Here is a 13,708-nt window from a genome sequence, read left to right as displayed (position 1 = left end):
AAAAGTACAAGTGGATATGTTTTCTTTGTTGGTAATACTGCATTTACTTGAAATTTTAAGAAGCCATTATCAACTTGTGAGACAAAATATGTTGTAGCTTTTGCAAGATGATCCAACTTCGATCCATGTAGACAATAAGTCAACAATTTCTCTAGCAAAAATCTCGTGTTTCATGATCATAGCAAGCACATCGATACAAGATTTCACTTTATCAAATATTATATCTCAAGAAAAGAGGTTCAAGTTGAATATGTGTAGACAATATCAAATTGCATATAATTTCATGAAGCCACTCAAAGTTTAAGTCTTAAGAAGTTGAGAATCATGCCTAGAGTTTTCAAAAAAACATGCTCAACGGGATGTTGAAAGTTAAAACATGTTCTATTCAAATAAGTCACACACAAAGTTTAAGACATTTGAAAGTTATATATTAATCGAGGAAGAACTGACAAACTTATTTAGAATTAATACGTTGATAAACTAAGTAGGAATTTAATTGCCACATGTATTTAATTATAATATGAAGTTATGAATTTAAACAATCCTATAAATATGATTGATATTTGTATGGTAAAAACAACCAACATTCAAAGAGTCTTTCGTATAAGTATTTTGTTTTTTTCTCTCAAATATTCTATTTGGTGATTATTTATTTGGATTGAAAAAACCCGATAAAATCCTAAGAGCAATATTATATAGAGTAATAATGTAATTTCTTGGTTCCCCACTTGTATTTGTGGATCCAAAGGTACATGAACAGGGTGACTATATTTCTCAAACTAAAAAGTTCCACCACTAGCTGTGTGTAGTCCTCTTTGTATTAGCTCTTAATATTGGAAACAAAGACACTTCTTTGCCTTCACAATGCCTAACATCCTTTGGATATTCTTGGATTTTTTTGGTTCATATTTTGGAGTGATCTTAACTTCAATGTTTACTTCTAATAACACATTTTCCAAACTTTCAAAATTGATTTTAATGATTAAAAACATTTTCTCACTGAATTTAAAAACGGATAAAAATTAAAATCACTTCATAACATTCTATTCTCTGCCCAACCAACCAACCAATACAAGAGTTCCAATCACAAGAACTTCAATGGGAGTAGAGCCTTTGAAGTGAATGCTTTCATTTTCATCATTTTGATCACCAACCTGCTTTTTCTTGTGCCATTATAAACCAAGAAATGAATTTCTTGAGAGATCATAGAATGATCACCAATATTATTCCCCTTGAATGAACTCTCTTATTCCAAAAACATGGAGATGGATCGGTTTATCGGTTTGAAAGGGAAAGATCAAGAACAACAATCTTGCAAGATGGTAGCAGCTTCAGATCTTTGTTGTTGAGTCAACTGAGAGGGAAAATTGACAAGGAATTGAATGCGAAGGTCACCTCTAATTCCTTGTTGCTTTGGGTTAGGCATCCCTTGGCCTTTGATAGCTTTTTGAAAGCCTGGATATATGATGTTATCAAATGAGAGACTCATTTTTTCACCTCCTAACAAAGGTACTGTGATTGAACAACCGGTTAGTGCATTCACTAAAGGAATCTCAACTCCTAAGTCTAAGTCGTCGCCGTCTCGACTGAACAACGGATGCCTTCTCTCATCGATCGAAAACGTTATGTCGGCTGGGAGGAAACCTGGTTTCTCATCTCCTTTTCCTTCAAATGTGATCTTTGTTCCTTTTTTCCATCCTGGCTTTACCTCTATTCTCAACAACTCCTCTTCTTGTACAATTATCCTGTTTGTCATTGTCATGTGTAAATGCTAGTTAGGTTACTACCCTTTAATAATTATAACTTTTTGCTTCTTTTTTTCTTTCGAAAACATAGATCAAAGCATTGTTATAAAATATACAAATGAACTATGCAAAACTTTTGAAAGTTTTGGAGAAAAGAAAAGGAACAGTAAATGGTTACTATTTATGTTTCAATAAAAAAAGCGGAAAAAAAATGAAATTTAGTACCTCCATTTAGTGGCTCTTCAAGTTTGAATAGCCAAAATCACTTTTGTTATTCTTAAGACAGATATGTTTGGATTGACTTTTTAAGTGTTTAAATAAGTTGTGTACAAATGTAAAAAAATATTTAAAATCACTTCATAGTTAAACCCAAACAACTATCTAAAATCATTTAAAAACATATTTCATATCATCAAATTAAATATATTTTTATAGGGGTTTTTTTTTAGAAAAATGGAAAAAGTGATCTAAACCCTTTTGTTAATTATCTCTACAAATGAAACCTTTCTTTTTTTATTATTTCTATAAAGGAAACCTTATAATTAATTATTAGGTGATAGTCTTCCTTAATTTACTTAAATTTTTGTACTATAGTTTAATACTAAAAAGATTTGAACTTTGTAAACACTATTGTTCCATTATTAATAAATGAAAATTTATTTTATATAACAAAACCTTTGAAATCTATAGATTATTGTTTATCATAATGTATTGCAATTCATAAAAGATTTGAATCAAAACAAAATGATTAGGTTAGAATCTAAATTTTGAAACCAAATAGTTAGAATGTTTAGTATAATAAACACAAAACAAAAATGTGTTATGAAGAATTCAAATCCAAAATATTTGATAATGAAGAATAGTAACTAACCCATTAACAATGGCGTCCCTTGTGATCATAATCTTCTTAATGCATCCTTCGCACAATTCTTCCAACGTGCATTCCAGTTTCTTCTCTACCGGAGGTGGTTTCTTCAGCGCCGTCGATTGCGAGTATATGATTGGAGTACTCTTAGGGCTTCTTCTGCTCGTATTTCTCGAAAGCGATCCAATGTAGCTAGCCTCTGAAGAAATCCGCCGTAGGGCTTCTTCGTTTGATTCCGGTACGTCTGTTCTTCTACCGAAATTTCTCGATATTGGTTCCCCTAGAAATTCAGAATCTGAATTGCTCCTTCGTTTTTCATCTCTCATTAATGAGGTCGGGGTCGTGCTCCTACGGCTCGTATTTCTCGACAACGACCGTGGGCTTGGCGTCGTGCTCCGACGGCTCGTATTTCTCGACAATGATATCGGACTTGGCGTCGGCGTCTTGCTTCTCCGGCTACTGCTTCTGGAGATTGTCCTCGATATGTTTGCGAAGAAACTCTCGTCTACGCTCTGATGCTGGTTCGAGCCTAATGGCGTGGTCGGAGAGCTGATTATGTACGCCTCGTTTTTACCATTGGACTACAAGACAAACACATTCCAATAATTTGGTAAGTCCCTATGTGCATTTTTCTTCTTCTCTTGATCACTGTAATACGATTTCTAATTAATGCAAGATTTATCTCTAATCTGGAAAAAATTGCATGGTCTGTGTAATTAAATTGAGGTAGAAGAACAAAACCTCTAATACAGTATTAAGGAAATCTGGATCTTTGATTACTATATATGTTATTACATTACGCACCTTGTTAGGTTCTTTGATGGACGTTAAGCTCTTAGGGCTCTTCACAGAAGGATGCCATTTCATGAATCCTTTGCAGAGATCTTTGACTGGCATTCCAAGGATTCTGTATAAATCCGTTGTTGTTGTGTGTGAACGTGTTGTTGAATGATCTGCCATGGCAAGAAAGGAGAAAGAAAAAAACAAAAACAAAAACAAAAAGAAAAACAAAAGAGAAATGGGGATGGAAGAATTTGGTGTTTGGAAGAGAGAATGACGATCAACTTAAATGAATAATTATGAAGAACAGAGGCATTAGGAGGAAGGTTTTTGGTTAGGAAGTTATGATGGGAGAGGATGGATCCATGGGAGGAGAAGGAGAAAGAAGGAGAAGGTGAAATTGGAAGAGAAGAATGAAAGGTTTCTGTTTTTGGTGAGAGGTTTAATTTGTGATTTAATTTAAGTATTTTTATTGATATCTATATATAGAATGTAGACAACAACAAAAGCTCCTTCAGACTTGCCCAACCTTCTATTAACTATTAACTATTAACTATTAACTATACAATTCCCTAATTGTTTCCCAATCATAATAACCAAACCTCCATTTATATGTTCTTACCTCTAAACTTTTTTTTTTTTTTTTTTACTTGCTTAGAAATTAGGCTTAATTTTCAAATATTCAAAAAAAAAAAACTAACATTAATTCTACAGAAATTACATCAAATAACGAAATCATATTTTAAAAAAAAACAACTCATAACATCTATTTTTTTTGCACATTACGAATATAAAAAAATTAGTGATATCGGTCTATTAAACAATAATCTTACCCAATTATTTCAATTTTGTTTGAATGTTTCAAGAATTTTCATTATTGCTATTTAAATAATTCCGTCCTAACAAACTATAATTAAATATATATTAAAATAAAATTTAAAATTTTGCTACTTAGTTATTTAAAATTTGGTCACATCTACCAACCTGTGGATTAATCGTCACAAACGTAATTAGGTTACATTTTTTTTTCACGGATAGTTAATATATAATGTCTTCTAATTTTTATTATTTAGGGTATAGGGTTAGTTGGTAATGGTAATAATGATTGTGATACTTTTTTTGTAATTCTCCTATTAACTTTCAAATAATTCTCCTAAGTAGCAATAACAATATATTATATATGTAACGACGGTAATGGTAGTGTTCCCACATAATTTTCAATCGCAATTAAATTGAGCGTCTTCCACTCTTTAATCAAATTGATCGTGATTAATAGACATTGATAATGCTAGTGACTAAAAATGATATTCAACGAAAATTGAAGTTAAAATTGAAAGAATTCCATTTGTTGTTGTTTTATTTTCGAAAAGAATTGATGGATTTAGCATTCCTCAAACTTTAATTAATAGACATTGATAGTTTGGGGTGAGAGAATTGGAATGGAAATAGCATTGCTCGAAATTAATGATACCTAGGAATAATAATTCTGGAAATAAGTATGAGAATAAATCGTTTTGTATTTTATTTATAAAATTAATCATGAAACTCTATAAAATTTTAATACATTCAATTGATAAATAATAAATATTAATTATTTAATAATCAAATAGTAATATTAATTAAACTATTAATTACCAGTATTATTTGTAAAATGAATAGTTTGATAGAGTAAATTTGATGAATGTATATAATTATGAAGTACTAATCAATACAATACTTAATAAATTCTAATTAATCAAGGATAAATTAATTATAAATTTATTAAAAAAAATAAGTTCATATTATATTAATGATTATGATCATTAGCTAAATGTGAGACCCCGTTCGGATAGAAGATTGATCTTGGGGTTATCTTGATGCTTTTTTGCATGATAAATTTTATATTTGTATTGTTTTATATGAGTTATTTTCAAATATAGCAAAATGAATCAAAATATTTATAATAGTAAAATATTATTGTTTATCTATTTGACAGAGATAAACTTTATAACTACTATCCGTATCATAATATCTATAGATAGTAATCCATTTTGATTTATCATATCTATGATAAGTAATAGAATATGATATTTTACTGTATTTTTAAATAATTTTAAAAAAAAATCTTCCCTAAAATAAATTTCTTCCTTTATTAATCCATACGTTTCTTTGAAAATGGAGAAATGAGTGAACTGTTTTTCTTTTTTTTTAATGTATCTCGAATAAGTCTACAAAAACATAGTAGAAAACACTTTAAAGGTTAAAAACAAAATAATCAAATAGAATTCTCAAATTGAAGAGATTAAATTTGATTTCTATATAGTGTGGTATTTGTATATATATGTATGTATATGACTCAACATAGCCAAGAGATTACCCTTTTTCTTAACATTGATTCATAATCAGCAGCTTCTTGTAAACTCCTATCCATCATCTGCACAAATATACAATTCATCATCAATTCAAGGTGTAATAATGAAACCCATCACTTCTTTTAAATCTTTCTTAACAAGAATGTTAGGGTTCTTTCTGTTGGATGGATGTCCTCAATCTCGTGAATTTTTAATGATTAACAGCATTTGAGACTGTATAATCAATAAATTAAGATTATGGGGTTCCAAAACTTGAAAAGTTAATGCATTTCTTATAATTTAACCTAAATCTAATTTTTAAAAAGTAATGAAATTGTTGTTATATATCATCAAATTGGCATAACTTTAACTGAGAATACAAATTATTTCACCCCAAAGGCTATATATATATAAATATATAATATAATGGAAAACGAAAACGAAAACAAAGCATAAGTATTTTTTTTTCCAAAGGAACATAATTGTACAAATACCTGAATATGCAAATGGGAGGTAAGAATCTGATGGTCATGAGAAACAGAAACTGTGGAAGCACCAATGATCCTTAGGCCTTCTGCTTCTGCCTTTTCTATCAAATTTGACAACTTATTATTATTATTTCTTGGGTTTATGCATATTTGGATTATGACTTCTCCTTTGCAAAGTTGATGGATTGAAACAGTTGGATTGATATTATTATAATATTGATCTAACCCTTCATTTTCTTCAACTGATACTGATACTCTTTCATTATTATTGCTCATATTTTTTTTTGCTTTTATCAATTTTTGTTTCTTTTGGTTCATATTTTCAATCTCTTTTTGTAGTGTTGGAATGTAGTCTACAACTTTGTCGATTATGGTTCCTGCGCTCCATCTTTTCTGCAAACAAAACTTCAAATTATTATTAGGGTTTCAAATTATTGTGAAGAATATTTAGTATTCAACTCACTTAAACCTCATGTGTTGTAGTGACTCCAAACCCTTTTTTGATTTGAAGTGCCTAGGATATCAAACTATATATTGTTCATATATTTTCATCTATATATATTGATCATAACTTTTATGTTTTTCAATTTTATTCCTTTTGTGAAATATTTATAAGTAGAGATGTTATTTTGTAATTTTGGCATGCATGATTGATCATTTGGCATTAGGGCTTCACTTGGAAACCATATAAAAGGTTTTGCCTTATCATATTTAACTTTGGACAGTTTTTACAATGAATGAATTTTGATCTCTTTTGTCCAGAGAGCTTTTCGATCTTATGGCAATATTTGGGTCTAAAAACATATTATTTAGCTCAACAGGTTTGATGTTAAGGTAATCTTTATCTAAGGATCGAAATTGAAGTAAATTTGGTGGGTTTGAGCACTTCTAGAACGTATTCATGATCAAGAATTCATACTTCAAATTATTTACTAGATTCTCATAAGGATCTTTTCTGTCGAGGTTGTCCCTTGACTATATATAAGATTGAACATTTTATAGTTTTTAAAAACTTCAAAAACCTATAAGACATTGTTTAAAATTTATGGATAAAAGAAAAAAAAAAATCTTAAAAACCAACAACAATAAAAATAAAAAAGTGAAATATATACTAACCTTTGATCTTCTAGCATTGGGAAGCAAAGAGCGAAGTGAAAAATAGGAGTGAGAGAGTTTCAACCTCCTTTGTCTTTCTCTAGCATTGTGTTCTTCTTTCTTTGCATTTGCTTTATTTGAATTTGAGGGTTCTTCATTATGAACATTAATGGATGTTGGTGGAAATAATTTTGAATTTTCTCTCTCTAAAACTCCATCAATACTATGATCATTTTCCTCCAAACCCAATAATGTTGAATCTTCCACAAGTGATCCAATTATTTCATTTGGTAATAATAATGCTTCTTCTCCACTTTTTGATGATTGGATATCGATAAATATTTCTTCTAATTCCCCATTATTATTACTCCAATTTCTTAATGGATTTTCTTTCTCTTCAATTCCATTGTCTTCATCAATCAATATATGTTCCTCCCATGGTATCAATGACATACTCAAAAAATATTTCCTGCAAAATCCCTTCAAAAACACATTTAGAATTGCTTCACACTGTTTGAATTATTTCTGATAGTTGTAAGATTTTGATGCATTTTGAGTGTCTTTTCTCTCATCTTTAATTTCAAAATTACTTTGTAAACACTTTTGAAACCCTAATTTTTTAAGAATTTTTTTATCAAAACTCTTTTTTCTTTTAGAAGAATTTACTTTTTGTTTTCCGTTTCCAAATTTTAAGTTAATTTTTTAAACATACAAGTTCCCAAGAGTATAGTCACCAAAACAAAAAGAGTAATAGATGAAAAAAATGTTTATAAAACTTAAATTTTAAAAATTAAAAAACAAAAATGAGATGGTTATGAATGGAAGAAAGAACTTGACACTCCCATGAAATTAATTAGAGACAATTTCTTATATGCCTTCTCTAGATCTCTCATTTCATACACTGATGAATAATTGGGAGAGAAAAAATGAAATACAGAAGAGAAAAAGAAATTAGAGAATAGGGTTTAATAATGATTTGAAGACATACCTCTGTGTTCTTTCTAAGCTTCTCTGATCGGAAGAAGAGAGATGAACAAAATGAAATTCTATTTTGTTGTTTAGTAAGGAATAATCTCCTCTTTACATCCAAATACACACAAAATTTAAAAAGAAACTCTAAAATAAAGTCAATTTTTTATGGCCTTAAAAGATAAACTCAAACAAATTGTTATTTATATATATTACCAACTCACTAAATGGTACTAACTAAATAAAATAATAAAGTAGATAATATGATTTATATTTTATTTTAGGTAATTAATGAATATGTCAGTTTTGATTTTGTGTGTGCTATATTTTATGGTAGACTTACTTTTTAGTTAGTCAATAATAACTTATATATAAAGAAGGAAGTTTTGATTCTTCACTTATGCAATTGAAAATAAAATATTTTTAATTCTCTCTTTATCCATGTTTCTTAATCATATATGTAGCAAAATGTATAGAGTATAACGTGACATAATATATTGTTTACTCTTTTTTTTTTCCATGTAACCTTATACTTATCAATTCTATGTAAATGATTTTAAAATTGACTAAAATAATATGTAACATATTTGAACTAAAATGGGTTGTGGAATGAAATAAACAAAAGTGAAGGGAAATTGAAAAAAGATAGTGGGGAATGCATAATGAAAATTTGTTCTTTAATGGCAATTCACTATAAGTTATCTTATAGCTTCTACTCATAGATATAAAAGTCATAATTTTTCTCAAAACTATTATATATATATATATATATATATATATATATATATATATATATATATATTTTGATACTATATAAATAAATCAATTGAATATTATTTAAATTACTTAGATACTTTTTATTAATTTTCTTTTTAAGTACATGTTTTCATAGCAACACTAACACTAATAAGCTATACACTTATCGTACTCTTCCATTATAATCATACAAAAAGTTTTTATAATATGAATGAGATCTTCAAAAAAAAGACTATAAAAAGTTTTTATAACATTTTTTGTTATTTATAGTAATCGTTATTTCTTGTAGTGAGTGTTGGATTTAAAACTATAAATTTATAAATATCATCTTTGGTATATAACTTATTTTGTCTCTCTATAAACTTTTTATCAATTTAATTTTTTTATATATATATAGGATTAAAAATATTGCTATTTTACATGTTGGTGTTGGTGGTTCATTCTTCAATTGGACTAAAAAGCGCTCATTTCAATCAAATTTAAACAATGAGAAATAAATATTAAACGACAACTATTAAACTAGAGTATAACATATTGCAAATTATATATAAAATTATATTCAAATGTTAAATCGTTACAAATTTAAAAATATACAAAAAAAAATTGAATAAAAATACATGTTAAAGTTTATTGAACTACATGTTTGGAGCATCGATTCTAATAGTAGGTGATATTTTTAATTATCAAAACCTACCATTGATTACAATATTAATTATCTTTTCGAATTTTGTTGCTGTATTTACAGTTTACTATCCATTCTAAAATAATCTTAATTCTATATAATCTAGGAACTAATACAACACACAAGCTACAATAATGGCTCACCATATAATAACCCAATCAAACTATATTATATTTAAAAAAAGCTGTCCAAATTAATAGCTAGTGTTGAGTTAGGGGAATATTATTGTTTATGTATTAAGGACGTGATTAATTAAAGTAGAAGAAATGAAAAGAAACAATAATATTGTGATGAAAAATGAGATGTGTACTATAGAGTTAGGGAAGTTGATATATAGTACAGAAGTTGATGAAGGGGAGAATGCATGCAGTACAAATTGTACAATCTAATTGTTAGTTGTTTCCTCCATTTTCCACACGTTCTTAGGAATCTTGACCTTCAATGTCATTTTGATTTGCGATGCACCAATATTAATTTATTAATTATATGCTATGCTTTCTACAGAATCCAGATTTTATTTTAGGTTCAATCTCAATTGTGTTTCTGAAAAAAATAGATTTTTTATGATTTTATTGTATTAAGAATACGAGTTTTACATTTAAAAGAAATAAATTATATATTAAATACATATAAAAACATTTTCAAACTAATATAACATATATTATAAGTTATATAATAATTAATATAAAATTTTAAGTTAAATTATCAAATTCGTCTCTACCGTTTTAAAATGATATAATTTAGTTTTTATAGTTTATATTTAGAATTTAGTCCGTTTGGTTTGATAAAATTATAGAAAATCTTCGTTATCAAATCATAAGAACTTTATATGAGATTATATGGAATTATAAGCTAACCTTTAACTTTCTCCAAATTACCGTTTAATCAAATTTTTTAAAGATAAATTATATTCTTCAAATGAATTAATAATAATGTATCCTCATGTAAATCTTAGTGTATAAGTACGACTAGTTTTATGAATTACAGATATATATTATGAAACACATTTAAACAGTTTTTCAAAACTATAATCTAATTTTGGTAATTTTATATTTTAATTGTGAAGTCAAATCTAATAAAGCTTTAAATTTTGTAATTTTATATTTTAATTTGTTTTACATAATTATATTTACCCATTTCTCGAAAAAAAAAAAAGACAATTTTTTCTTTAAAATTGGTCGAGAGGTGAATCAATATTTTAAAACAATATATTTTATCCATTTGTCAAAATCTTAAACTTCACTATTATCATTGGTTTTTAGACGTAAATTGTTTTTATTAATTAAATTTTTTAGGAATATTTTTTAAAATAGTAAAATAAATTAAAATATTTACTAACTATATCAAAATTTTGGATTCTATCTATGATAGTTTTCTATCACTATACCATATCAATTACTATCAGTGATAGAATTTGCTATAGCTCGTAAATGTTTTGTAAAATTTGTTATTTTTAAAAAATATCTTTTTTTATGGGTAGATGATTATAAGAAAAAAAAATCCAACACTACTCAATGAAACGTTTTTTAGAAAATAAAATACTTATTCGACCTAAAAGTTAAATTGATTTATTATTTTATAAATATATAAATAAAATAAAATCAATAATAACTATTTATTTTCTTTTTACCTTGTCTCCTCAGTACATTTATTACTTGAAATTATATTTATAAAAAAAGAATTATCTAATACACAAAATGTAATACTATTTTTTTGGGACAACAAAAATTTAAATTAATCTACAAAAATGACTTGATAAAAGTACAACAATATTATAGAGAAGGAAAATATTATAAAAATTCAAATATTGGAAATGTAAAAAAAAAAAACATTATATATAAAAGTACTCATTTAAGTTTTATTATATGTATTTAATTTTATTATTTTTTAAATTTACTACCACAAACTATTTATTCATTCTAGCAAAGAATATATATTAACTAGTTCCTAATGTGCAACTCAAGTTGAAAATTTATAATATATATATATAGGAGAATTATAAAAAAGAGTAAATTTGACAAAATAGTTATAACATATAGCAAATTTTTGAAGATTATATTAATAATAGATATTGATAGTCACTAATAAACTTTTATAATTGTCTATCAATACCACTAATAGAATGACAATCATAGGAGTCTATTAGTGTGATAGAATCTAAAATTTTGCTATAATTTTAAATATTTTAATTTATTTTACTATTTTTAAAAATACTTTAATTTATTTTGCTATTTAAAAAAACGTCTCTGTATGTGTGTGAATTATCCTAAATTTAAATTAATTGGACTATTCTTCTTAATCTAATGGGTTGAGAAGGTGAATAGCAAAATATAATGTTTACTTTGGATAAACGACAAATTTTTATTTAAATGGATAAAATAACAAAAATGAAAAATATGAAGAAAAAAATAGTTGTTGGAATAATGTCTTAAATGCCTCTACGTAACTGAAAAAATTGAATCATAAATATAATTATTCAATAAACCACATATACCTTATAATTTAAATCAAACTCCCAACACACAATTAATACTTATCAAAATCCTAATTTCCACCAAAATCCAAAAATTAGCATTAGATTCTTCCATCAGTTGCAGAAACTATCGGAGCTTCCAGCTTCGTTCCCTTTGATTGGAGACTTTGAGATTTTCTTACTGCCAACTCCTCTAATCGGAGACTCACGTGTCGAACAACCCATTGAAAAATTCAGTTTCTTTCCTACATTGTTATATAAAATATGTATTAAGTGTTATTTAATAAAGTTTTGATAATTAGTACGAAATATAAAGAATCCAAAACTATTGAATTTATCTTTGCCATTATTTTAGGGATATTATCTAAATTTTGAATTTAAATTGTTATTAAACAAATTTATTATGAATTATAGAATATTGTTAATTAATTGATTTAAATCTTAAGAATCCGAAAATTTGGGAATTACCGTCATACTTTTAGGAGATGTTAGTGAAATTTCTTAAGCAATAAAAAATATCATATTTAGTTAAGATTTACTGAAACTGAATGTTGTTTACAAATAATTTGTATTCATACACGACGTGAAATATGTAATAATTAATTAAATATTCCTCCAGTTACAAGGTATTTGTAACTTTGACTACGTGAAATAGGTTATGCTGTCATCATTGAGATGGATATATTTTTGTTAGGAACAAATTGAATCTGTTTGTTATCATCAATAACTTGTAACTTCTAAAAACTGCGTATTTGAATTCTAGAGAATTTACGATTTAGGATTTGAAAATAAACATGAATATTAGTGTCTCAATATAATTATTCTATACAATTCGCGAAAAGTAAAAATTAATTTTTTTAAAAATAGAAATCAACCAAAATAAAGTGGATAATCGTAATTAGCACGATTTCAGATGATAAAAAATTCAAATTCAAGTTGTTATTAAAAATATGTATTATGTATTATTTAATATTTTTTTTATAAATATTTTGAAATATAAGTAGTTAAGTTTTAAATTATAACAATTTGAATTTTAAATTCAAATTGTTGTCACTAATTTGTGTTTGCGATTATCTTAGGGATACTATCAGATTTGAATTCAAGTTGATTATTTTAGGAATGATATATAATTAAAATTAAAATTGTTATTAAAAAGAATCTGTATCGATTGAATTTATCTTTGCCATTAGTTTAGGGGTATTATCTCAAATTTGAATTCAAATCGTTATTAAACATATGAATCATATAAATAAATTTTTAATTAATTGATTTAAATCCTAAGAATTTAAAAAATCCGATATAAATTACCAACATATATTTAAGGATGTTGGTGCAATCTTATTCGACTCGAAAATGTCATATTTAGGTAAGATTTTCCGAAACTCACTATATATATATATGTAATAAATAAATTGTCAGGGTGTAATAAGGTTAAAAAAAAAGTCTACACCCATGCCATAAATCTTAATCTTTTCGAGATTTTTCTATTTTGCAGTTTATTATTTAATATTTTACCATTTTCACT

The 13,708-nt window shown here is 26.4% G+C and overlaps 2 protein-coding genes across 2 annotated transcripts; both read right to left on the bottom strand.

The window, feature by feature from the left end:
- Window positions 1-852: 852 nt before the first annotated feature.
- On the bottom strand, window positions 853-4,026 carry LOC101216074 (dnaJ homolog subfamily B member 4). Its single transcript, XM_011659239.2, has 3 exons — window positions 3,415-4,026; window positions 2,617-3,191; window positions 853-1,745 (listed from the first exon to the last, which is right to left on the bottom strand). The coding sequence occupies exons 1-3, from the start codon at window positions 3,568-3,570 to the stop codon at window positions 1,298-1,300; spliced, it is 1,179 nt and encodes a 392-aa protein (XP_011657541.1). The 5' UTR covers window positions 3,571-4,026; the 3' UTR covers window positions 853-1,297.
- Window positions 4,027-5,629: 1,603 nt separating this feature from the next.
- Window positions 5,630-8,374, bottom strand: LOC116404693 (transcription factor bHLH160). The gene is made up of 4 exons (XM_031887971.1): window positions 8,292-8,374; window positions 7,325-7,772; window positions 6,215-6,601; window positions 5,630-5,803 (listed from the first exon to the last, which is right to left on the bottom strand). The coding sequence occupies exons 2-4, from the start codon at window positions 7,754-7,756 to the stop codon at window positions 5,726-5,728; spliced, it is 897 nt and encodes a 298-aa protein (XP_031743831.1). The 5' UTR covers window positions 7,757-7,772; window positions 8,292-8,374; the 3' UTR covers window positions 5,630-5,725.
- Between the last annotated feature and the right edge of the window lie 5,334 nt (window positions 8,375-13,708).

This window comes from Cucumis sativus, chromosome 6 (genome assembly GCF_000004075.3).
Source record: "Cucumis sativus cultivar 9930 chromosome 6, Cucumber_9930_V3, whole genome shotgun sequence".
Lineage (NCBI taxonomy): Eukaryota > Viridiplantae > Streptophyta > Magnoliopsida > Cucurbitales > Cucurbitaceae > Cucumis > Cucumis sativus.
This window is presented reverse-complemented; position numbering and strand designations above follow the sequence as displayed.